The sequence below is a fragment of the Pezoporus wallicus genome, unplaced genomic scaffold (assembly GCF_028554395.1).
Source record: "Pezoporus wallicus isolate ANWC-B61680 ecotype Strahan unplaced genomic scaffold, APGP_CSIRO_Pwel_v1 scaffold_11491, whole genome shotgun sequence".
Lineage (NCBI taxonomy): Eukaryota > Metazoa > Chordata > Aves > Psittaciformes > Psittacidae > Pezoporus > Pezoporus wallicus.
The window spans coordinates 2,899,861-2,923,881 of NW_026642649.1; the positions used below are offsets into that span (position 1 = coordinate 2,899,861).

General features: G+C 46.6%; 2 protein-coding genes across 8 annotated transcripts in view; one reads left to right on the forward strand and one right to left on the reverse strand.

Moving 5' to 3' along the window:
* Positions 1-1,636: 1,636 nt before the first annotated feature.
* CCK (cholecystokinin) lies at positions 1,637-7,195 on the forward strand. The gene is made up of 3 exons (XM_057431486.1): positions 1,637-1,730; positions 3,174-3,434; positions 6,875-7,195. The coding sequence occupies exons 2-3, from the start codon at positions 3,176-3,178 to the stop codon at positions 7,009-7,011; spliced, it is 396 nt and encodes a 131-aa protein (XP_057287469.1). The 5' UTR covers positions 1,637-1,730; positions 3,174-3,175; the 3' UTR covers positions 7,012-7,195.
* A 6,630-nt stretch (positions 7,196-13,825) lies between these two features.
* Positions 13,826-24,021, reverse strand: part of TRAK1 (trafficking kinesin protein 1) — a 128,381-nt gene continuing 118,185 nt past the window's right edge. For 6 of the 7 annotated variants that reach the window (XM_057431500.1, XM_057431498.1, XM_057431502.1 and 3 more), the window contains 2 exons: positions 19,091-19,193; positions 13,826-14,875 (listed from right to left, as the gene is read on the reverse strand). In XM_057431500.1, coding sequence (XP_057287483.1) covers positions 14,077-14,875; positions 19,091-19,193 — 902 coding nt within the window. In that variant the 3' untranslated portion in view covers positions 13,826-14,076. Of the gene's footprint in view, positions 14,876-17,166; positions 17,821-19,090; positions 19,194-24,021 lie in introns of those variants that run through there. The other variant, XM_057431504.1, reaches the window with a different exon arrangement.

Below are 24,021 nucleotides of genomic sequence, written 5' to 3' on the forward strand. Positions count from 1 at the left end.
ACACCCCGTCAGTCAGACAGACCCTTGTCAGACACCCTGACAGACACCCGGTCAGTCAGACAGACCCTTGTCAGACACCCTGACGGACACCCCGTCAGTCAGACAGACCCTTGTCAGACACCCTGACGGACACCCCGTCAGTCAGACAGACCCTTGTCAGACACCCTGACAGACACCCCGTCAGTCAGACAGACCCTTGTCAGACACCCAGACAGATACCCGTCAGTCAGACAGACCCTTGTCAGACACCCTGATGGACACCCCGTCAGTCAGACAGACACCCTTGACGGACACCCCGTCAGTCAGACAGACACCCCAGTCAGACAGACCCTTGTCAGACACCCCCAGTCAGACAGACCCTTGTCAGACACCCCGACGGACACCCCGTCTGTCAGACAGACCCCTGTCAGACACCCGGACAGACACCCGTCAGTCAGACAGACCCTTGTCAGACACCCTGACGGACACCCCGTCAGTCAGACAGACCCTTGTCAGACACCCTGACGGACACCCCGTCAGTCAGACAGACCCTTGTCAGACACCCCGACGGACACCCCGTCAGTCAGACAGACCCTTGTCAGACACCCTGACGGACACCCGTCAGTCAGACAGACCCTTGTCAGACACCCTGACAGACACCCTGTCAGTCAGACAGACCCTTGTCAGACACCCTGACGGACACCCCGTCAGTCAGACAGACCCTTGTCAGACACCCTGACGGACACCCCGTCAGTCAGACAGACCCTTGTCAGACACCCGGACAGACACCCTGTCAGTCAGACAGACCCTTGTCAGACACCCTGATGGACACCCCATCAGTCAGACAGACCCTTGTCGACACACGGACACCCCGTCTGTCAGACAGACCCCTGTCAGACACCCGGACAGACACCCCGTCTGTCAGACAGACACCTGTCAGACACCCTGACGGACACCCCGTCAGTCAGACAGACCCTTGTCAGACACCCTGACGGACACCCCGTCAGTCAGACAGACCCTTGTCAGACACCCTGACGGACATCTGTCAGTCAGACAGACCCTTGTCAGACACCCGTCAGTCAGACAGACCCTTGTCAGACACCCCGACAGACGCCCCGTCAGTCAGACAGACACCTGTCAGACACCCTGACGGACACCCCGTCAGTCAGACAGACCCTTGTCAGACACCCTGACAGACACCTGTCAGTCAGACAGACCCTTGTCAGACACCCGTCAGTCAGACAGACACCTGGTCCAGGACCGCGCAGGCTGTGCTCCGAGGCGGCTCCTTGTCGCCCCCTGCCAGCCCTCGCAGGAACTGCAGCGGGACCTGCCGGCAGGGTGCTGGGGCAGGGGGAGGAAGGCGCAGCGGGCTGCGCGGCTCGCTGGCCTCGGGGTTGTATCCTCAAACAAGAACTAGGGTGCGAACTCTGCACGGAGCCCACCGGTGGGTTCGGGGGGAACCTGTAGCTCGGGGGGTCGGTGAGAAAGAACCGGGTTAAAAGCGTCAAACCACCCTGCCGTGCGAGCAGAGACCGCCCGTCGGGGGGCACAGGCACAGGCACAGCCACACGGACCGAGGCGGGGGGGGGGGGCGGCCCCGGCTGCGTCAGAGCTGTGCAAACACCGTCGCGGCTATTTAAGGGGCCGGGGCTGAGCCACCCCCCAACTTCCCCGTCTGGGCACAAACGGGACTCGTTCTCTCCGTCCCTCCCTGCTCAGGTCCGACCTCGGGAGAGCGCAGCGGAAAGGTAGGGAGCACCGCGGGCTGCGTCCCTGCTGGGGTATGGGGGGCAGCGGTGAAACACGGCGGGGTCCGGCGCTTACCGGCTCTGCGGGCATCCCGCCGTCTGATGGAGGAGCTGCGGCCGCTGCCCAGCGGAGACGGTCCCGGCCGGTCGCTGGAACGAGGCGAGGGGGGGAGATGCTGCGTTTGGACTCCGTGCGATTTGTGTGTATATATATATATACATATACACACATATATATATGTAATATATAGAAATATTATATATATAAAAAATACAGGAATCGGGGCGATTAAAAAGATATCCCTGTGAAAAGGACGCAACGCACCTTAGGTTCATAAGTACCTATAAGGGTACATCACCGTTAACCCTGCTGGAGCGACCTGCTGACAGCTTTCATTCCTCTCCTAACGATACTAAAACCCCCAGTATTTTATGCGCCACAAGTGTTTTCAATCCAGTCTAAGTGGTGGGCAACTCAACTTAGGTTTTCTCCTCTTTTAAAATTAAGAGGTTATGTTCAGTAGGCTGGTCAGAAACGTAAATGATTCAGAGATTCTAATATAGCTAATTCCTGTGTATTTCTAAATGCGAATTACCCCTATGGCATTTAGTATTAGGTAGCTTGTTTCTCCTAATAAATGAGAGTAATTTCTCCATCTCCTGAAAAATACTATTTCAGCTTATATGATCAAATAATCCAGCAAAGCAACGTCATTTTCTCTAGTACTTGTTTAAGGAAACAATAAAAAATATGGTTGCATTTAAATTCTCTTTTTTTTTTTGTTGTTGAAGGTTCTTGTAAGAATCTTTGATACATTACTTCATGCAGTTTTATAGATATTTTATATTTTTTTTTCATTATTTCATACATCTTTTAACAGCCTTTACCACCTCAGCTATTAGATCAAATCCCTGGGGGACCATTAGATTTTGGGGTTTCTTTCCTTCGGACAAGGGTTTATTCTTCCTTTCTGTGTGTGACGGATGAGAAGAAACCCCTTGAAGGTTGATTGAATAAAGGGTCTTCACAGAACTCATCAAAACTGAGCATTGTTATAACAGCAATTTTTCGTACAACAGCGAAACACTGAAATATTTGAATACTGAGATATTCTTTATTTGGGTTCATCTCCCTTAGTTTTTAAGGAAATACAGCCTCAAAAAAGGAAATAAGAATTGAGTAGATGAGGAAGCACATACTACGGTGGACTAATTTTGTTCCTTCAGTGTATATCTTCCTCTTATCAAGGGATATTTAACTATTTAACTATTCCCATGTTTTCCAGCTTAAGACAGATCCCCCAGTTACCTGCATTCAAAAAACCCCAACAGAGCCCTAGTTTGCTCAGAAAGCACTACACCCAGTGGAATGTGGGGGTAAGGACAACATACAACACAGTAAATCTGGTCGTTCTAAGAGCCTATCATTCCTTTTCCCTCCAGCAATGTACAGTGGTATATGCATCTGCGTGTTCCTTGCTGTGCTCTCAGCGAGCTCTTTTGGACAGCAAACCCTGGGCTCACACAATGGGAATCCCCTGGCTGCTGAGCTTGAGCAGAGCTTGACAGAGCATCACCGGCACGTCCGCGCTCCCTCATCTGCTGCTGGCCCACAGAAACCTGTGCCCAGGCTGGATGGGAGCATTGACCAAAGAGCCAACATCGGTGCTTTGTTGGCCAAGTATCTCCAGCAAGCCAGAAAAGGTACTGGTTATCTCCTCCTTACTGTGCTCCTTCTGTGTCAATGGAACTCCCTGCAGGGATACCCACATGCTAGGATAACACTGTCACCATCTAGCACTGATTCCTAGAGAAGAGAGGATGTAGAGTTTTGCCCAGCTGTTCCTGATGTAAAGAGCACTCTCTTATTTACTGCAAAGCTACTCCCCAGAAATGATGTGCATGACAGGCACTGCCTTAGAGCTGTGTACAGGTAACTGAAGGAAATGTAACCTACCTTTTATTTTTAGCTTACTCTTTTCACAGCCTTAGAATTACGGTGGCATTTTGAGCATGTAGCATCTCAGATAACATACAGTGATTGCCTTTCCTTTGAGCTTCTTCGTTTGGTTAACCTCCTCCTTCCCTTTTTGTTTTAAGCCAGAAGAGCAGGAACACTTCTCTGAGGATAAATACCTATCAAATGGTTAACCTCACCTCAGTCAAAAATACCTGTTCCAGGGAAATCTGAGTAATGGGGGTTCCGTGTGTTTGTTCCCAAAGGAAGCTACAAAAGTGTTAAAGCTTTTGAGAGATCAGAATTCACATTTATCAACACAATAACTAAAAGCAGTGATAAGAAAACCCACATTTGCTTCAAAACACGTCAGTTCCTGACAGGTTTTTGGTCTTGGGCAGCCTGGGAACACAATCTCGACTTAAAACCCTCCATGGCACTGTATTTATAGGATTACCTCGGCATCGAGACATTGAGAGATGAATTCACTCTCAGCCCCAGACTGTGCTTAGGATAACATTTGCTTTATAAAAGTAAGAGCTGTCTCTTCTCCTGCCTCAGCACACAACCTTAGGCACATCATTTCATCCTCCCCTCTGTGCCAGGCAAAATCCTGCTCTGATTTTTGGTGGAGGTCTGCAGTTAAGAGATGCAGGATGCATTTTTATGCATTACATGTGCAGCCATACACGTTCATCTGCGTACACAGAATGGGGCCAAGTCAGAAACAACAGAAAAAGAACACTTTTAACATCGTCTGAGAGACTTTATCTCACAATACCAATATTTGCACAATATCCATTAAGGAACTTCTTGTAGCAGTCCATAATCTAATGGAAAGAGAATTTAGATGCAAAATTCCATGATTCAGTAACAACTGTTACCGAATAAGGATGCTACTGCGGGAGTCTGCAAAGCAGAATCCTCATTACCTTTCCCTGCTGTAATCACTGTCACCCACCTACACGGAAACAAAACTCCTAATATATGTAGCCATTCTATCCTCTTGGATAGCTGGCTGCGTTTGCAAATAGCTTAACATGAAGTGAAAGGAACCCACTTTGGATTTAAGACTTCTTTTTGTTAAGGGAGAACTCCTGCATAGATGTTAATCGACAAATCTGGTTAACTCTACAAAGTGACTGTTAGGGGGTTCTTGTGACATGACTAGGCTAGTTGGACCCTGGGTTGTAGATGTAGTTATAGAAGAGAATATTCACAGGAAATATATGTATTTATTTACTGGTTTATACCAGCATTTACTGAGTTTATAAATGAACAATACACAGAGTGTTCCCACCAAACCCTTACGTTCTCATGTAACGCAAAGGGTCTGGGAAGTACTTCTTCCTAGAAAACCTCTGTAGAACACTCCCACCTACTCCATTTGTCACTTTTAACCTGCCTAAACTGCAATACTCACTCGGAAATTTCATCTAGGAGGAAAGAGTCTGGGCATTTCCTAGCGTTAGCAGTCCCCACTGATGGCTTTTGCCTTGTGATGAATAGAAAAGCTGATTCTGGAGAGTATTCCCAATTTAAACAGTGAGGGAGTTAAATGCTCTCAAGAGGTTAGGGCTAGATGGCAGCCTCAGAACCAAGCTGCTGCAGCTTGGACTGCATTTGCTGTGCATTGGTTCTGCAGCATCCACAGGACGTCTCTGGTGGTTTGAGGACAGGTAGTTAAGGTGCTGTTAATTTTACTGCTTGTGATCTCTAGTTTTCAATTCATTTCATCTTCAGGCTTTCAGTGTGGATCTGGCACGGAAAGTCTCCTATCCCTCTGCAACCACTAACAAAACAATGCAGCTGGGTTTGGCTTTAATGGATCGTGGTCATTAAATATCATTACGTGAGGGAATCCTTCAAATAGAGAAGCCCAGGGTCACCAAGGGCTCCTTCAAAGCACAAGAAACCATAAGCAAGGCAATTGTGTAGATTTGGATTTGTGGGGGTTGATTTGGGCTTCTTTTCCTTTTTGATCAGTTCAGGTATTCCTCAAGCCTCAGCCTGAGCTTAATGCTAATACATTGGATCTGTTCCTTCCTCACTCAGGGCTTGAACTGGATCTATGTATTGGCATACGCCAATTTTGGCTGGTTTCGGGGAGTGCATGGAGAAGTAACGTGTCTTTGCCTGCAGTTTTGGTTACAGAACGTGGCGATGACAAAACAGAGGATTACAGCCCTTTCTTGACAAATTATTCTGCAAATAGTTTGTGTCTCTTTGATGCCTTAAGCAAGGAAGACAGAAAGGGTAAGGCAAGGTCAGGGATCAGCACCCAGCCCTGGCGGAAGCTTTGGATGAGCAATGAGGGTATCACCGACGTAGCGACGAGCCCTGCATAAATCCAGAAGCAGATATCCCTAGCTATAAATTCCAGGCATGGCTTTCTCCCTTTGAAGACTGTTCCTCCTTCTCCACAAACCCTGGGATTCATAACTCTGCCCCACTTGGTACTGAACTTACACTGTAGGAGCTCCTCTACTTACACTTATGCCTCTTTAAGCAACAGGGGGCTATGGTGGAGCCCTGAGTCTGGCCTCAAGCAGAGCTGTTTTGCATCTAGAGCAGCTCTCCCAGTACCAGCAAGTAAGGGTATGGTCTTACAGGAAGAGTGAGGAAGGGTTTGGACTTTCTCCATTGAAATAGGAAGGGAAAAGGGAGATCTTGTCCCCAAGAATCTCTCTTCTGTGGCAGACTATACACTGACAGAATTCTCTGTGTTGTTCTATTAGATATTCTCTGTTTTTCATCTTAACTTGCAAAGGATGGGAAGTGAAGCCAGAAAGAAAAGAATTAGAAGGGTGACTCTTTGTGCATCCATTATAAAGACAACCTCTGCTATGACAGAAGTTTCTTTGCCTCTAACTCACATCTCACATGTGTTTTGCTTACACATACTCCCTCCTGGCAGCCAGGAGCAGGATGTTCCTGCAGCAGGAGGGAGAAAATGGTCTGTTTGGTTTACAATAAAGAAAACCTCAAGCCATTTTCAGGACGTTTCCCATAACGTTTCTATGATGCTTTGCCCTATGACACGACAGCGGTGTTACGTGGCCAGTGTTGAGTCGAATGGTTTCAACTCCTGCAGATGTCAGCTCACGAGTACAAAACAGAGCTGACCACGGATGAACGTGTAAAACGTGTCCACTTACTCTCTGCTCTCCCAATGCTTTTCCTTTAGGTCCCACTGGAAGGCTCTCAGTGATGGGAAACAGGGTACAGACCATTGATCCTACACACAGGATAAACGACAGAGACTACATGGGCTGGATGGATTTTGGACGCCGCAGCGCTGAGGAATACGAGTACTCTTCCTAGAGACCAGCAAACTGTAGCGACAGGAAGAGGAAAAAATCTCATTCCCATGTCTGTACAGAAAGAGAAAGATCCATTTCCTGTCCTCTCCACAATCCGTGTTTTAAACTGTGCCATGCGTTCGGTGTGAACCCCTCTGTGAGACTCCACAATGCAATACACGCAGATGCAGAATTTTCCACAAAATGGGTTCTTTCTTCTGTGGTTTCTCATACATTGGTATTGTATTAAAATGATTTCAACTTACCCCCTCTTGTCCTGTCGCTGCACGTTGCTGGGCGTCTTCCTATGAGGAAAGGCAGGAAAATGCCTTCGTTCAGACAAACGAGCTGCTTTCCAGAGAAGTCGTGTGTCAGTCCCAATAGCTGTGAACTGAGGGCAACTTGTCCAAATAGAAACACAATGGTGCCAGGTAGGGCCGGTGACCCCACTTGTAAGTCACACAGCAACCCCAGAGGTTCCTAGTGAGTAGACACAGCAGTGCCAAGAGGAAAAGGAGGGTTGGACGGAGCCTTGGGTGGCATGGTTGAGTGTGAGGTGTCCCTGCCCATGGCAGGGGGTTGGAACTGGATGAGCTTAAGAGCCTTTCCAACCCAAACCATTCTGTGATTCTATGAATGACACCAACATCTTCCACCTTCCTAGCTTAGTTATTTTATATTGGGAACCAAGTGTGAGAGTCCTGCCGACAGTGTGTGTGTGTGGAATAAAGAGTGTTCCCTGCTGGGTGGTGAGCCAAGCCTTCAGTGGGGACAGGGTGAGGACAGGTCCCTGAACAGAGCAGAAGGTGACCCTGAGGGGAGAAGGTAGCAAAGCATCTAGTCACAGTGTCCTAAATGGAAACACGTCGCTCCTGGGTACCACGGGGAAAGCCTCAGTTAGCTGTGGCCCACCAGTGTGGGAGCAAGGAATCACAGGATCAACTTGACTGGAAAAGCCCTTTAAGCTCACCCAGTCCAACCGTTCCTCAGCACTGCCAAGGCCACCACTAACCCATGGCACTGAGGCCTCGTCTCCACGCTGTGTGAACACTTGCAGGGACGGTGACTGCAGCCCTGCCCTGGGCAGAGGGAGCAGCTCACTGCAAACCCCACTGAGCTAGCAGGGAAGAGCCCGTGGCTGGGACCGTGCCCCTCATAGGAGCTCCCCCAGGAGCGAGGGCCATCCATGCCCCAGGAATGGGCAGCATTCCCTGGTTGCTGGGGCAGTGTGTAAGGGAAACCTCAGCTACAGCAGTGCGCCTGGGCTCGGAATAGTCTCGTCTGCCCTGGAATGCATGTGGATCCTTCATCCTCGACACGTGGGGCTTCATCCTGACGGGGGCTGGGACACAGGATCACAGTCACAGAACCATCCGGGCTGGAAGTGACCTCTGTTGGACACAGTCCAACCCCCTGCCAAGGCAGGGCCACCCAGAGCAGGTCACACAGGAACGTGTCAAGGAGGGTTTGAATGTCTCCAGAGAGGGAGACTCCACACCCCCCCCGTGCAGCCTGTTCAGTGCTCTGACACCCTCAGTGTGAAGAAGTTCTTCCTCATGCTGAGGAACACACTTGTTGTGTGTTAGTTTATGGCCATTGCTCCTTGTCCTGTCCCTGGGCATCACTGGGAAGAGTCTGGCACCATCCTCCTGGCACCCACCTTTGAGATACTGATCTGCATTGATGGGATCCCCTCTCACTCTGCTCTTCTCTAGACTAAATCAGGTCCAGCTCCTGCAATCCCTCCTCGTAAGAGCCAGGTGTTCCCAGCTGCATCCCAGCCCTGTGCGTTTCAGCAAGCCCCAGTGCAAACCAGGAGGTCCCTCTCCTCGGCCTGAGCGGAGGAATTTGCAGACAAAATGTGAGCATTACAATGTCTCAGAGCAGTGAAAGGCTTGTCAGTGTCTTTGATTTATATCCCCTGAGCTCACGGAAACTCTCTCAAAGAAAAGTGTCTGTGGCCTTGTTCAAGCTTTAATCATTGGTGCTAATGAATCATTGGTACAGGCTAAGTGCCTGTACCAACTGAACAGCAATGGGATTCAGCACAGCTTGAAGCCTGTTTCAGCAGGACAAAAATCTCTATCATCTTTTAGACACAAACTCAGCTTCTGGAGTTTATGCCATGCTCACATGAAAGCCCACTGCCCACATTACAGCCCAGGGCATCACTGAACACCAATAACTTCCTGAATGATTCTGGTTGCTATTCTGTGGCCTCAACTGGCTTTTTAACTGAATTAAAGCAGTCTGGGCAGCACCCAGCGAGATGCCATTGCACAGCTGAACAATGCTGATTCTTCAATGCGGATACAAGCTACAGGCAGCAGATCCTGCCAGTGCCAAAGGAAGGCAGGGCACATCTTACTGACTTCAATCTGATGTGGAGAGTGGCCAACAGATGTGCTCAGGAAGCTGGGAGCAACTGCTAAACCTCAGCGTGATGGTGCGGTGCTTGGGGTGCTAAAGGAAGGGGGGTGACCCTCAAAAGGTTGAAATACCAGTTTTGGCTCTCCAAAGAACATCCTATGTGTCCACAGCCCACGCTTGGACACACAGTCCTCAGCGACTTACCCTTCTCTCCAACCCATCCTTCAGAGCGGATGACCGTGTTCCTTGCTGTAGGATGGTGAAGATGCATCCAGTGCAGTTTCTGAGATACTGGGACATTGCAAGGATGGAGGAGCATTTCAGAGCAGAGGCACCAATTCACCAGCCATTTGGCCTTCTAAGGTTTGTATATGCAGTAGTTCTGATCTGCTTTGAAGTCATCCAAGCGCATTAAATACATCAGCTGTTTTCAGACGCTCGCTCATGCAGTCTTGGTTACCCTATGGCAGCATTTGCTGTCCTGAAAGAGGAAAAAGACACTCTCCACATAGCAGCATATGGGGTGTTTCCTCCAAAATGCACTGAAATCTCTAGGGAGAAGCATCCCATAGAGAACATCCTGCACCCCAGCAGACCTCCTACCCCTGCACCATCTCCAGTTGCTCCTTTGTACCTTGAGGCGCTCAGCCTCACTCAGCTTTGATTTCCCTTGATCCCAGTGAGCTGTACTTACTCCCTCTTTGTTTCCCCGTGGCTTTCTTTGTCAACATCAGTAATTTCATAGAATCATGGAACGGTTTGGGTTAGAAAGGACCTTAAGATCACCCAGTTCCAACCCCCTGCCATGGTCCGGGACACCTCACGCTTGAGTGATTCACACACTGGATGAGCTGGATGATCTCGAAAGGTCTTTTCCAGCCTGGTTGATTCTATGGTTTGAAAGCATTCCTACACCAAACACCCTCTAGAAGCTGCTGCAGGGGGTGGGTTTGTGCAGGGCTCCCCAGCACCCAGACTGGCACAGAGCCCCGCAGGGGACCGCGTCACACCGCTTGATTTCCATCGCTCCTACAACCGCCTTCCAAACCTTCCTGGCTGAGAGCAAGGAATTTTACCTTCCCGTTTCCTGCTGCACGTTCATTGCTGTGGCCTTTCCTGGCTCACAGACCACTGTTACCTGTCCCCTGATGGCACTATCTATAAGCTTCTGACCAAGGTGACAGCGGAAGGGACTCAGGAGCTGGACTTGGGGGCTGCATCCTCACCCCCAAAGGCCCAGGAAGGGACCATATGAGGCCACAAGCAGCTTTGTGTGCTGTAATATCCAGATGGAACACATAAGCCGGTTAAAAAAGGCCTTATCTGGTGTGAATTACTGTTTTTTTTAATAATTTTTAGCTGTAACAGGAGAAAATATCTTCCTTAAAATGCTTCACTCTTAATACTTCGGGGTATTGAGGTTTACTGCAATAAGATACACACAAAGCAGACCCGATGATGGAGAAACTCTCCAGTTTAATTAGGAATCGTCTAGGCTCCCCTTCTTCCTGCACGTGGCAGCAGAGAGCTGGATGCACTGTACTGGTCCTGCCTGGACCCTGCCTGTTCAGCATCAACTTCCTGACCACACGAGCCTCCCCCAGGCTCGGAGCCGGGTGGGCAAGGAGGCTGGGGCTCTGTCCTCACTGGTATCAGCCTTCCTGTGGTTTGGCATTGCATTATGCTAACGCAAACCCTCCAGAAATGTATTTGGGCATCACTGCTCTCCAGTTGCCCCTCAGTAGCCAAGAGATGATATAAACGGATGCTGCAGAGGGACTCTTCATCAGGGACTGCAGCAATAGGACAAGGGGTGATGGGTTCAGACTGAAACAGGGGAAGTTCAGGTTAGATCTAAGGCAGAAGTTCTTCCCTGTGAGGGTGCTGAGGCGCTGGCACAGGGTGCCCAGAGAAGCTGTGGCTGCCCCATCCCTGGCAGTGTTCAAGGCCAGGTTGGACACAGGGGCTTGGAGCAACCTGGTCTGGTGTGAAGGGTGTCCCTGCCCATGGCAGGGGGTTGGAACTGGATGATCTTAAGGTCCTTTCCAACCCAAACCAGTCTGGGATTCTGTTATTTCCCTCTCAAGCTCGCACACATCCGTCTCTAACCTATGAGGCTGTCTAATCTTCCCTTGAATTACTGCCTGACCACCCCCTCCTTCAGGGAGCTCTTTTATCACTCCTTTGCTCTCACCATCTGCAAGGTTTCTGGAGTTTCTCATTACCTTTACTGCACCTCAGCAGCGGGCTTTTTCCTCCCTCAGGAAGGGGGGTGCTGGCTCACAGCACACCTCACATCTGGCTCTGCTGGAAAACACAGGATCTTTCCTCCTTACTCCATCCTTTCACATTCATTACACACTTTGCATCGTATTAAGCAGGAGAATTCAAACCCCTCTCCTGCTCCAAATACCCAAACCACCCAACATTCAAACCTGCTTTCTTGGAACGCCAATGAAAATCAGCACATTGAGGTCTGTATTCTTCATTTCAAGCAGTTTCACCGGTGCCAGCAACCTTAAAACCTCCAAACTTGCCAACCACTTCTGTGTCTAAGCATTTAAAAACTAAACCTGCCGATGGCCTCTTATCTTGCTTTGACACCGAGATGAAAACAAGGGATCCAGGTTGAGGATTTATCACCTTAAAAGAACAGGACAAGAGATGAACAATACAAAATGATGCAGCTTTTTCTGTTATTTTATTGATTATTAGTGAAGAAAAATTGAGCTTTCATCTTTCTGATGTGTTACAATTGCTTTCTGCGGCGGGTGGAGAGCCACGACTCCTTCTTTAAAGGCTATATAATACTGCCCTATTGCATGATTAACTTCGACACTCTACGTTCTCATATGGTATTGCTTTCTCCCTCTGGGTATAGAAAATGGTCCATGAAGTCCACGTTTTGTTTTTCCAGAATCAACTGTTATTCTATCTACTGGTTTAAGATACATTCAAATAAAAAGCTACTTAAATTCACTTGCAATAAGTGCACACATACAACAGCAGAGAGAGCTGATGACATTTTACTGAAACATTGTAAGTTCATAGAATAAATAGAAGTCTTCAAACACATGCAGAAACTGCCCCATGTGTTTCTCCTTTCCCAAACACACCCTTAGTGTCCATAGCACTACTGCAGTAACTACTTCATTCAGAGAAGAGACCAAACCCACCCACCTACCTCTCACCACAGAGACTGAAAGACAGTTCCATTTATACAAGACGTGATCAGTGCTAATGATTTAGTAACAGTCTGGTACAAACAGTAATTCACGGCAAGTACGTGTAGTGGGATAACGGGAACAAACAGGGAGCTTGGTTTAGATGCCACAGGAAACGCAAGGAAAAGAAAGTGGATGTTAAATCCTCTCCCTTCACTCCTCTCCATCTCCCTTCTGAGCAAATGCTCTAGAAACAAGCTCTTTCAGGTCCATTCAGTTTCAGGATATTCCAATTCTCTCTACAAGCAAAACTATGGGAGAAACAGAGAAGAAACTCACAATAGAAGCAAGGATTGCTTGGGGTGTAACTAAAGGCTGTCAGGAGGCCTTCTGTTTCCCTTCTGATAAAGCAGGAGGTTATAGGTTTGGTATTGGGAGGTATTTTTTCAGTTTAAAAGACCACGAAATAAAGTGCTTCCCACCCTTATACCTCTGCTAAGGTACCAAAACGGGTAATAGGTGGGGAATATTCTCACCCTAGAGACCAGTGGGCAACTGCGAGCTGCTCTTCCCAGCTAGTACCATTCCATAGCTAAATGGGTTTTGTGGTTCTTTGCCAAGGTTTCAAGGACACACCTTGTTCTAACACTGGCTTTGCTACATGTTCTGCAACATGCCTCTGTCAATCTGTTCCCTAGCTTTGACTTGTAGGAAGTCATTGCCACATTTACCTCCCCGGTGGTGAAAGCTGTTCTCTCCGGGGGCACCGACAAAGCGTGTTTCAGAGGCAGCACCACGCAGCAAAGCATTTTCCCCTCCACAGTCCAGTGCAGCATTGAAAAACAGAACAAAAACCGAAAGAGAAGTCACACAGAGCATGTGTGTGTGCCACAAGGAACAGGAATATGTTGATACCGCAGGTACCAGAAGGCCTGTGGACCTCGACACAGCATTGCTTCAAGTTTATCATCTTGGGGAGGAGAGAAGACAGAACAGAAAGATGCAGTTCCATCCATTCAGGCATAACAGGCAGGCACTCCAGTAACTCATTGACAGAAGCAAAATTAAAACTACCATGTTAAATCGAGTGCTTTTTGCTTTAACGAAGCACAAATGCTCCCATGCTTCAAGTGATGTACCGCGAGGTCTCACGTAACACATTCAACAGCTTCCCATGCACCTCTGACTCAAGTTAGGCTAGCTACAGGATTCACGTTGTCCTAGTCAAGTTACTTCAGGGTTGGTTTTATTCTTTTGTGGTTTCTTTCAGTGCACCTTAGAAAAAAACAACTTTTCCAAAGGTTAGTGAGTTACCTTTAATAACAGCAATCATAACACAGAGCCTCTGCACTCAACTGAGCGGTAAAACAATCCCATTAGTTACAACCCATCTGGTACATATTTACACATTTTATACAAAGTTTACACAGTTCTCCCATTAGGCACGAAGTTGATTTGTCAGACTCCAGAGGCAACGAAGGGGTGGTGGGGAGAGGAAAAGGAGGTCGGAGAAAGAATGTATTTAAAAAGACAAGCTGTAAAAACGAAGTCCTTCACCGTAAGCTAGTTTGCTTCGGGAGCTTGGTTCCCATGAGGATCCCCGAAGTGAGAGATGTTGGGCCTTTCATCTGCATGCTGGAACCCACCATGGTGGGGAAGCTCCGATTCCTTCGGATGCCAGTGTTGAGCTGGATGCCCCCGATGGCACTGGTTACGGCAGGGCAGCCCAATGGGAGACTGTCTGGTGCCAGGCCTCCAGGAACAAAGGCCCTCACTGGTCCTTGTGCCCCACAGAGAAGAGGTCCCTGGTCATCAGTTAAAGGAGGAGCTGATGTTTGCCCTGAACTCACAACTTTGGCAATACCAAACCTCTTGACTTTGTCCACGAGATTAAGGTTGGAAACAGACACGTCAGTCTGACTCTCACTGTTCCTGATGTTCTTTTTATTCCTCACCTCCTTCAAGATTGAGCTAGCAGGCTTCGAAGCCAAGAAGTTGTCGTAAGGTGGGCTGGTGCACTTGAACTCGAAAGATGGAGGGGAAGAAGAAGGTGTCTGCATAGGCGAGTTTGGAGGAGTGGAAGGAATGATGGCCATCTTAGGGATGTATGTGTTCAGGAGGGTGCCCTTGCTGGCTCTGTCCCAGCTCTGTGGATTGTACACTGCTGCCGAGATGCCCCTTTCCTTCAGGAGCCACACCAGCCCCAGAGACGTGCTCATCGTCGTCGTGGATTCCCGGAGGTTAGTGAAGGATTCGGCCAAGCTCAGGCGCCGCGGGGTGCAGGGGGTGGCCACCGGGGTGCCTTTCAAATTGCCAATGCTGCCACCAGCTGGAGTAGGTGCTGGGTTAAGGCTGAAAGCAAAGGAGCAGGCAAATTACTCTCTCCACCATGGAATTAAAGCTTACTTCGCAAGCAAGACTGTTAACTCCCAGCAGGGTCTTTTAGCCATTTTGAGGGTGCGCACAAGACTGCCAGTTCCCAGCTCCTCAGAAATGTGATGACAAGTGCAAAAGCATCATCTCTTACAAAACACATCTCTGCACTTTGCATGCTTCACCACCCTGTCTCATGAGATCGATGCATTCCCCAGCACCCACCATCACATTTCTTCTGATAACCAAAGTGACAGGCTCCTGATCAACACCTTCAGTTTTTCTTCCTGATCTACTGGCTGTCACAACTCCCAGTTGCTTCCCTGAGACAAGGATACGGGGGGGGACTTGACTAATGGTATAAGCAAGACAGATTTACTTTCTGGTGTCACTTTGAGCACAGAGCTGCTAGTCTTTAGTGCTGCCGGGTCATAGCAGAGACAGCAGCAAGGGAGGAGGGGAACACACATGCTACAGAAGCATCCATAGGAAAACTGTTGAAGTTGGCACTGTCACCAAGTCAAACCCTTCTTATGTTGAATTCATTTTCACTTAAGGGTAAGGGGATGGAGGACCTGAGTTTGGATGGAGATGCACAATGGTGTGAATTATCTTCAAAGGTGATGGGAAAAACAGCTTCGAGCTCTTTGTCAGTTGGCCAGCGGGTAACTGACGGCAGCAAACCAAGCATGCAAAGAGCCACCCTACTGTTCATCTGGTGAAACATTCATTTCTATAGTTTGAAACATTGCTAACTCGTTCCCCAATTCCACTTCTTTCTTCTAAACTACATACAGGCAGTGGACAAGGAAGCATTGAATGGGCAACACTGCACATTCAGAACAAGTGACAGACATGAACTAGATGGTCTTAAGGTCCTTTCCAACCCTAACTAGTCTATGATTCTATGACATACCGATGCTTAGTGCTCTCTTAGGGCATTTTGTTTTCTTAAGCACACTACTGATAGTTATGAAGGGTTGGGATTTCTTGAAGAATATCAAACTGCATTCATTCTGCAATCACCCTCTCTCCAGAAGCTGCCCATCTGACTCAACACAGACTCAACGCAATTCCAAAGACATCCCAAGTTGATGCCAAGTGTGAGCCATCCTTAAAAAACTTGTTCCTAATAGATCAGATTAGCCACAGCGTGTTTACCTATGGATAATCCCCACTCAATTTATGGAAGTCCAAGGTACATCATTCATTGAATAAGGTGCGGTGCACTCAGGTATTCCAGAAACAAGGCATGTGGGACATCCCCGACACTCCAAACTCATGTCTCTTTGGGAGAATCCCAGGGGTTCCATTCACCTTTAAAAAACCCTTTCCAACCGTGCTCAAATGATGGGTTTTGCCACATATACACACATGAAAAATGTAATTCCACAGTTTTATTTCCTAGGCATGGATTTGTCCCCTTTAACGTCATTTAAAGGCTCTTGAACAATGCAACACTTGGTGCTAACAGACAATTCATTGACATGGGAGCTCACCACTGCTCAAAGAAGGAAACCTTCCCTCTCATCTCGCTAGGTTAGTGACCAGAAGACACTCGGCAAAGAGGCAGACAAAAGCCAAAGCCAGTGCAAAGGAGCAGGAAAACCAAGCAGCTGCGAGGGGAAGGAAGAGGGGAAAGAATGGGATCTCCCCTTTTCAGCAGAGCCATGGGCTCAGCCATAACATGCTACTTAAAGCTGGGTTTTCTGTACCAAGAAATGCATCAAATAGCCACATGGAGACAATCTGGCTGGATTTCCATGTATAGAGAAGACACAGGCCAATGAATGAATCGCCTCCTTTTTGTCCATATGGCCAAATGAGACTGGGATTTGCAGTCTCATTTCAGCTTACATTAGTGAACTCTGTGAGGTTAGACACCCTGCTTTGAGCTGAGCTTTCTGATGAGCTTAGATCATCACCTAATGGTATATAAGGCACTCCTTAATTAAGGAAATATCAAGCTGATGCTGTGAAGCCCCAAGTTAGGTCTCTCTCCATGGACCAAGATGTGACCGACACGATCTCAACAATGATCTGGAACTTCTACCATAAGCAAGTGAAATTGCCAAAGGATTTTTACCCTGCAGCTGTGATTCAACAAGAGGAATCCCATCTATTCCTCCCTGTAAGCTGGAATGTACAAAAGTCTGAGAAAGCACAGAAGTACAGAAGTCTTGAAAAGCATGAGGGAGGGAAAAGGAAGAGAAAGAAAACTTTCTGCATGAACGGACTTTTTGGAAACCCAGATACAGGCTGTTCATTATCAGGCTTCTAAGATGTCCTAGCCACAAGATTAAAACTACAGCACTCCAATGGCTTATTACCTCCAACAGCTTCTTTCTTTCCAGCTCCAGATTTCAGTTGCACAGATATTCAGATTAGCGGTTCTACTGCTTTGTCAGCACAGAACACACTACAGAGCAATTAAAAACCCCAGACATCCCTGCTAGAAAGCAGTTGTTATGCAAGTGCTGCTTTATTGTTTGCTTGATCATTTTGGCATTACTTTAAGTGGGAAATATTCTCCCCATTAAACTGACCAACGCTGCAGAGCAGCCTGGACACAGACACAGAAAGACTCAAACTGGTCCCAGCAGCTCAGCCCAGGGACAGTTTCAGAGTTAGACTGGGAACAGAAACACATAAATGAGCATCTCATTTGGCAAGAGGAAATCTAGTCAGGTTAGAGCATCACCTGGGTTAGAGGCTAGGTTAAAACGCAACCAGGTAGGCAAATACCAAACCTCTTTGGGTTAGCTGGTGCCACACACACTGGCATTCCTTGGACACGGCCCTGCCAACACAGACGCGGCTGGCAGTGTTGCTCACCCCCTGCCACGCTGGATCATAGTGTGTGCCCTATCCCTCCTCTCAGCATAAGGAGACATAATGCAGTTTCCTCGTCCTCCTCACATGACCTGTGAAGAACCGTTTACAGTTGGTAAGGAGGAGCTCCTTAAACACGGCTGCTGAAACACATCACGCTCTTTATTTCCCTCTTCTTCCTCCTGAACGAATGATGAGCTTCGGTTTAACTAAGGCAGCTGAAAATACACTGCATTTAGCTGTCAGTATGGCTCCTTTGGTAGATTTAGTAACCAATGTAATCAAGGAGTTTATTATGACCATAAGCAACAGCAGTTCAACAGTAATAAGAAACTTAAACCAGAACTACAGCCATTTAAAAGGATCTTTTCAGTGACGCTGTTGAGAAGACAGAAAAGAATAAACTCAAACCAGACAGGCCATGATTAACTATGCCCAGAAAAGGAAGCAGAAAAGTTACATGGACTCATTCAGGTCCTTTCCACCCCACAGGTTTTCATGTTGAGTAATACCCTTACTTTTCATGCACTCCTTAGGCAGTCAGTGCCCATCTCATGTCTAAACAAGTCTACACACAGCAGCTCTGAATGGGGACTCACACAACGGTATGCTCCTACACAGGAGCTGCAAGGGGCAGAGAAAGCAATGAGGCATTGTCCTTCTGAACAGACAAAACAGCCTTTAAATACTGGTTTGCTAAGAAAGGAAAGTTCCCTCTTTAGGTATGAAATTCACTCACCCCTCTGGTTCAGACCTTCAACTACAAGGCTATCCAATTGCCTTCTGTGGGCATGTACTGCCTATACACACCGACTGCTGTTATTAAGCCAGTTCATTAGTTCAGTCTGGCTGCTGTGAACTCATTTCCAACAATTAACACCAAGGAACAAAGCAGACAACTGCCTAGTTTTCACTGAGGCATGTTTCCTTTTCCTCTCCTCACGCACTTCCTGCCTTTCTTTACCTGAGCACCCCTGTTTCTTCTGCACCAAAGATTTAAATTCACCTCCTTGGAAAAAAAATCACCCCTATTTTTGGTGAGACATCCCATTCTGAGCATTCACACATGAGGACTACAACTAGTTTGGTATCAAGGGTCTGGTTTGGATATTGGAATCCAATTTAATTATTGCTCCTGCAATATTTCAACTAGAGACAACAAAAGTTAAGCTATTTTGCTCGGCTTTCTCAACCATTACACACGCCTCTGAGAAAATCAGGTTTTGAGGTAACACAAAATAGGAGAAATAAGCTGGGGAGCGTTGTAAGTCACCTACTGCTTTTGCTTATCCCGTTACTTGGCATTCGGTTAGAGGGAAAACCGATGGAGCTGAACGCTTTGCCATCATGGGCAACCCTTACCTTGGTGTGACTCGTGTGAGCTCATCGGAGGGGTGCAGAATGCGGCAGGTGGTGAAGGTGAAGGTGGAGTTGGTTTGTGACATGCACTTCCCAGGATGAGGTACTACATTAAAAAAAAGCAAATTCTTTGCATTTTACACAGAAAAGGGGAAAAACCAAAGTTCCATGTGCTGGTAAGACAGATGCAAGAAGTGATGAGTTACCTCGGATGGATCAATGCAAGCAAAGTGAAATACACAACAAGTGAAGTATCCCAACAAACACTTGTGCTCCAGAACAAACGCATCCAGGACTCCAAGGCCAGTGCTAAAAGGGTCTGCTGAAACTTGTCCATGACCACTAAACACTGCAGGTAAGCCTTGCTCAAACCAGATTGAGGCAATGCTTGAAGTGCTAGGCCCCATCTAAACCAGCAACTTGCGTCAGTGGGAAGTTATAAGCAGCAATTTCTAGTACCAACTCAGGAGCACTAAGATCTTCTGAATGCTTTTGCATTTCAGCTTTTAGATTGATCCACAACAAGGTATCCCCATTACTTCTCAGTAGTGGATCCAGGTCGCTAATGGGAATATAGATTGTTGGGGGGGGAGAGGATGGACACATATTACTGTTTCTGTCTCTGCCTTTTCACATCCACAGGAAGGAAAGTGGTAGTTTTTTTGGATCCACTACTGCCCATCTGTGACATTTCTCTTGTGCATGTGTTGAGGTTCTTTAAGGCCTATCCTCAGCTGCATGACATAGCAGGGTTTGAATAGTTATAAACAGTGTAGGAAATAATTTTCCCAACAAATGTGGCTGCAAAGATGCCACTCTCAGCACATCAGTAATTTGGGGAAGAAGCAATATAGCTCAATTTAAAAACTGAAGGACTTAGGCCAATTTCCTTCTCCTTAGTAGAGATCCTTCTGCGGATATACTAACCTGCTATAGAAGGCAGCTGTGGCTATTGCAGAATAGCTACAAAATTTAAGAGCCATGCATCTGAAAAGCTGGTTGAAAACCACCCAGAGTTAAATATTCCATCCAAGACATCATGATTGCATAGGTTCTCTTACTTAGGAACCAAACTCAGCAGTGGTCAAAAGACATGCACAGTTAAAACCCGTGTGCAGCTCCCTCCCTCTCCGTCCTACCCAGCCCTCTGTGCCATTCCCTGATTAAGCCCCATTTTAATAATCACAGTACGCAACTATTCAACACATTGCAAAGGACAGACAGACCGACCAACTGGACCAGACACCACCCTGAACTTCCAGAGATGCTTTAGCAGAAGCAGAGCAAGTCTTAATTGTGGCTGTGTTCCCTTTTTCATATAGAAAGTATCACAGCTCCAAAACAGCGTGTGCAACTAGGTACTCCTTTAAGAGAACATCTAAGCAGTGTGTGAAGGGAGAGCATGGGGAGTGTGAACAGTGGAAGCAGAGGTGGCTAAGCATAAAATGTGAGGCTATTTAGCACTGGAACGTACTGCTGTACATTAAAGAAGGGTATTTCTAAAAGCCTACTGGAGTGTTAGGTTAACACACTCAAATGCTAGCACAGCATGACATAATAACAAGCTCTACTTCACCTCCAGAGATGGTAATTATGCTGCTTCAGGAATCCAGTTGCTTTAGAGGTTAGTGTGAGCACTATAAAAGCTATTACAAGGGAGCACAGCCTAGCAATCATGATTCTCTCCATATTGTAGAGAGTTAAAATCTGGAGAAAGAGCTCAAATAGCTGGACATGAAAGAATTGGTTAATTGGAGAAAACAAAGGACTTCAACATAAATCAGGTAGAAACGAAGCAATTATCCCTGGATGATGAATAGAGAACAGAATAAAGCAATGCTGGTTTAAGACTGCAAGCTCAACCCAAAGCACACAGCTGGAACACAGTAAGTGCATTTTCCCCATTTGTGATATCCATTGGGAATCCCCCCAGGCTGGAAACAGGCACATTGAAAATACACAGCTGCGTTAGCAAAACCAAGACTCATTGCTCTTAATGAGTCAGCGATAGGAGAAGGCTGCTAAAAGTAGAGAAATCACTGATTGTAATATAAGGAAATAAATCAAAGCTATTAAAAAAATCATCCATTTCCAATGATGTATTCCACCCTCAAATACCACTAAAAAGTCCTGTACCAGCTTCATCCTCCATCAGTCAACAATGGGGTGTATCACATTGCTGTAGCATTTTCCATCCTTTGGACACAACACAAAGAGAGTGAATGAGAATCTGTGGCTGTAAATGAACAAAGCTTGTAAAACAGAAACAAAATGATTCATTCCTAACCTAGTAATTCACATAAGAATGGCCATCTCCTGAGTTGGTTGTGAGGAAGTGATACATGAGGTTATAGTAAGAGACTATCATCACACGTACACACGGCAAAGTATTCTTTTAAACATAAATAATCTGCTTCAAGTGACTGTCTGAAACCAAATGTTTTATAATGTTTTATTCTTTTTCAAAGCAGTGGTAGATTAACAACGAGGCTTTGCAGCTGTGTGAAAAAATCTGTACATAATTCAGTGCTTAACAAACTTTACAGAAACATCGGTTAATTCCATCCATCATGAAATCACAAGTTAAACCGCTGGTGCCTTTTTCTCCTAAATACAATTCAAGCTAAAGCTTCGATTGCTGCTGGACCACGTTTTGTCTCTCAGTCATGACTGATTTTTTACCTTATTTTCCCAAACAATTTGTAGGCATCTGGGGGAAAATGTGAAGCATTACAGCTGGAAGAGACTCTGCCCTGTAAGCACACACACTGCTGTAACAACATCGTTTAAAATACTACAGGACCAAGCAGGCACCAGGCAAACTGAAGGCAGAGAGCTCCATCTTCTGGGAAAACAGAGCTTTCCCCACTCAAACACAAAGCTACAGAGCTACGTAAAACTCGGGTCCAGCTGCAGTACTCACGAGCTTACGGGCCATTCTGCTTGGTGCAAACAGCAGAACAGAGGTGGTTAGGACATGATCACAGGCCCAGGGAACCCTCAAAAGGCCACCTTTTTCTGGGTTTTCAACCAACTGGCGCAGAGGAAGGTATAAAGTTACAGGAAGCAAACTAGTGGCCACAAAAAGGCATCAAGACAGAGTCTGAGTAAGATGTGGAAGAGGTAGCTATGCCAAAACACCATTAACTTTCACACCATTGGTTCCAAGCTCAAATTTGCTGTGATGCCAGATGGATAGTGAGGAAGCAGAGCACAGAGCGGTCAGTAAATCTTTGTGTTTTATATAAACACCTATTGTGGCAAATACAAATTTATTCAAAAATGAACTTTCAAACAAAAAATCGGAAATCTTCAGAGTCTGACTCGATCCAGACTGGCACAAAGGTAACGTTTCAGCCCAGCTCTGAAACAAGCCACTCTGCTCATCATTTCTTTGGCATGTTTTAAGAAGAGGAGAAAACCTGGTTCCCAGTGGCATCTGGGCATCTCTTCAGCACTGGCTGGCAAGGCAGGGATAGAATGACAATAAGGCTGGGAGAGTCCTTAGAGAAATAGGTGGTATATAAAGCATTAGAAGTTTAGTTTATTGCTGAACAGAAACAAGACCCCCTCTGCCTGCTTTGGCAGAGGATAACCATTAAGAGGCACTTTCTTTCTCCACTGTGATCATCTGGAATGCAAGCTATGGAATCGCCTTTTGCCAGTCTATGTCACTAACTCCATTCTTGGGCAAGGTGAAGTTCCTGAAGACTAGGTTACAGAACCCCATTAGGTTCCACAGGACAAGACAGCTACTCTACATTTAGCAGAGTTCATCCCCTCTGGGTGAGCAGAGGTGAGAGTTCTGATACCCATTGCTACAGAGAGCATACATGGAATGCTGAAGTAGGATTTTCTTAGCTTTCCTCTGGCGACTGTCTCCCTTTCATATGTTTAAAACCATGGAGCACAGATGTAAAAAGACTTCAAAGTATTCAATGTGGCTTCAACACGAGCTGATGCAGCCCAGGGTCCCCAGATTAAAACTGCAGCACTCTAAAAGCCCATACAGAAACTGCTGACAGACTTTTCTTAAAGAATTAATGTGAAATAGTCATGCTATTTGAAAATAAAATATATTTAAATATGCATCAAAACCTGAGCTCTGAGTTACAAGAGTCATTGCTTTTCTGTACAATGGCAACCTCTTAAAAGCACGTATAGCAATCCTGCTAAAAGCAACTCAAACATAAGACATTCATTATGTAGTTTTGGGAGCTTAGGCACCTATCTGGAAAGATCTCCATGTCATGGTTAAGGTCTAAACATGAAGCACAAGAGGGCTGACCTGGTAATGCTGTGCACGTGTCTGTTCAAAGCAATCCATCAGTGGAACCAACAAACACAAGTACTGAAAGACCAGTTTCATGCACCCAAAGCCAGCCTGCAATTAAGCACATGCTGAACCAAGTGTAGCCCTTCCAACTTCAGAGTGAGCACATTCACAATGTTATTAAGTGCCCTGAACAGATCGTTTTTGGTTGGGTGCTTTCTTTTTTGGTGAAGGGAAACTAAAAGGCAATGAATTAAAAAAAAAAAAGAACAAAAAACCCAAAAAAACCCAAACCAAACACCCCCAAACAACCCCTCCCCCGAACAGACTGTCTTTTATAATATACAACATTTTCTTTCAAATCATAAAATCAAAAAATACTGAGGTTACAAAACCCTTGTTCTGCAAAAGTGACTCGTCCTAGGTGGTATTAACATGACTGGTGCCCTACAACTTCTTTACCATTTCAGTTGTGTTGACAGTCTACACAAGTAATACACAAATTTCAGTCTAATTCCTGGATATCAGCCTAAAACTGTGATTCCAGAATTTACAATCTTCCATAAAGTTACTCCAGCCCACACACAGTATGTAGCAGTGAGAGACTAAGTGCTGGTCATAAAGCACACACGTGTTAACTTCTGAAATGCTCAGTGCCATA

Coding starts and splice junctions, on each gene's coding strand:
- CCK (XM_057431486.1), top strand. CDS start 3,176: ATGTACAGTGGTATATGCATCTGCGTGTTCCTTGCTGTGCTCTCAGCG. Junction 3,435..6,874: donor TCTCCAGCAAGCCAGAAAAG/GTACTGGTTATC, acceptor CTTTTCCTTTAG/GTCCCACTGGAAGGCTCTCA.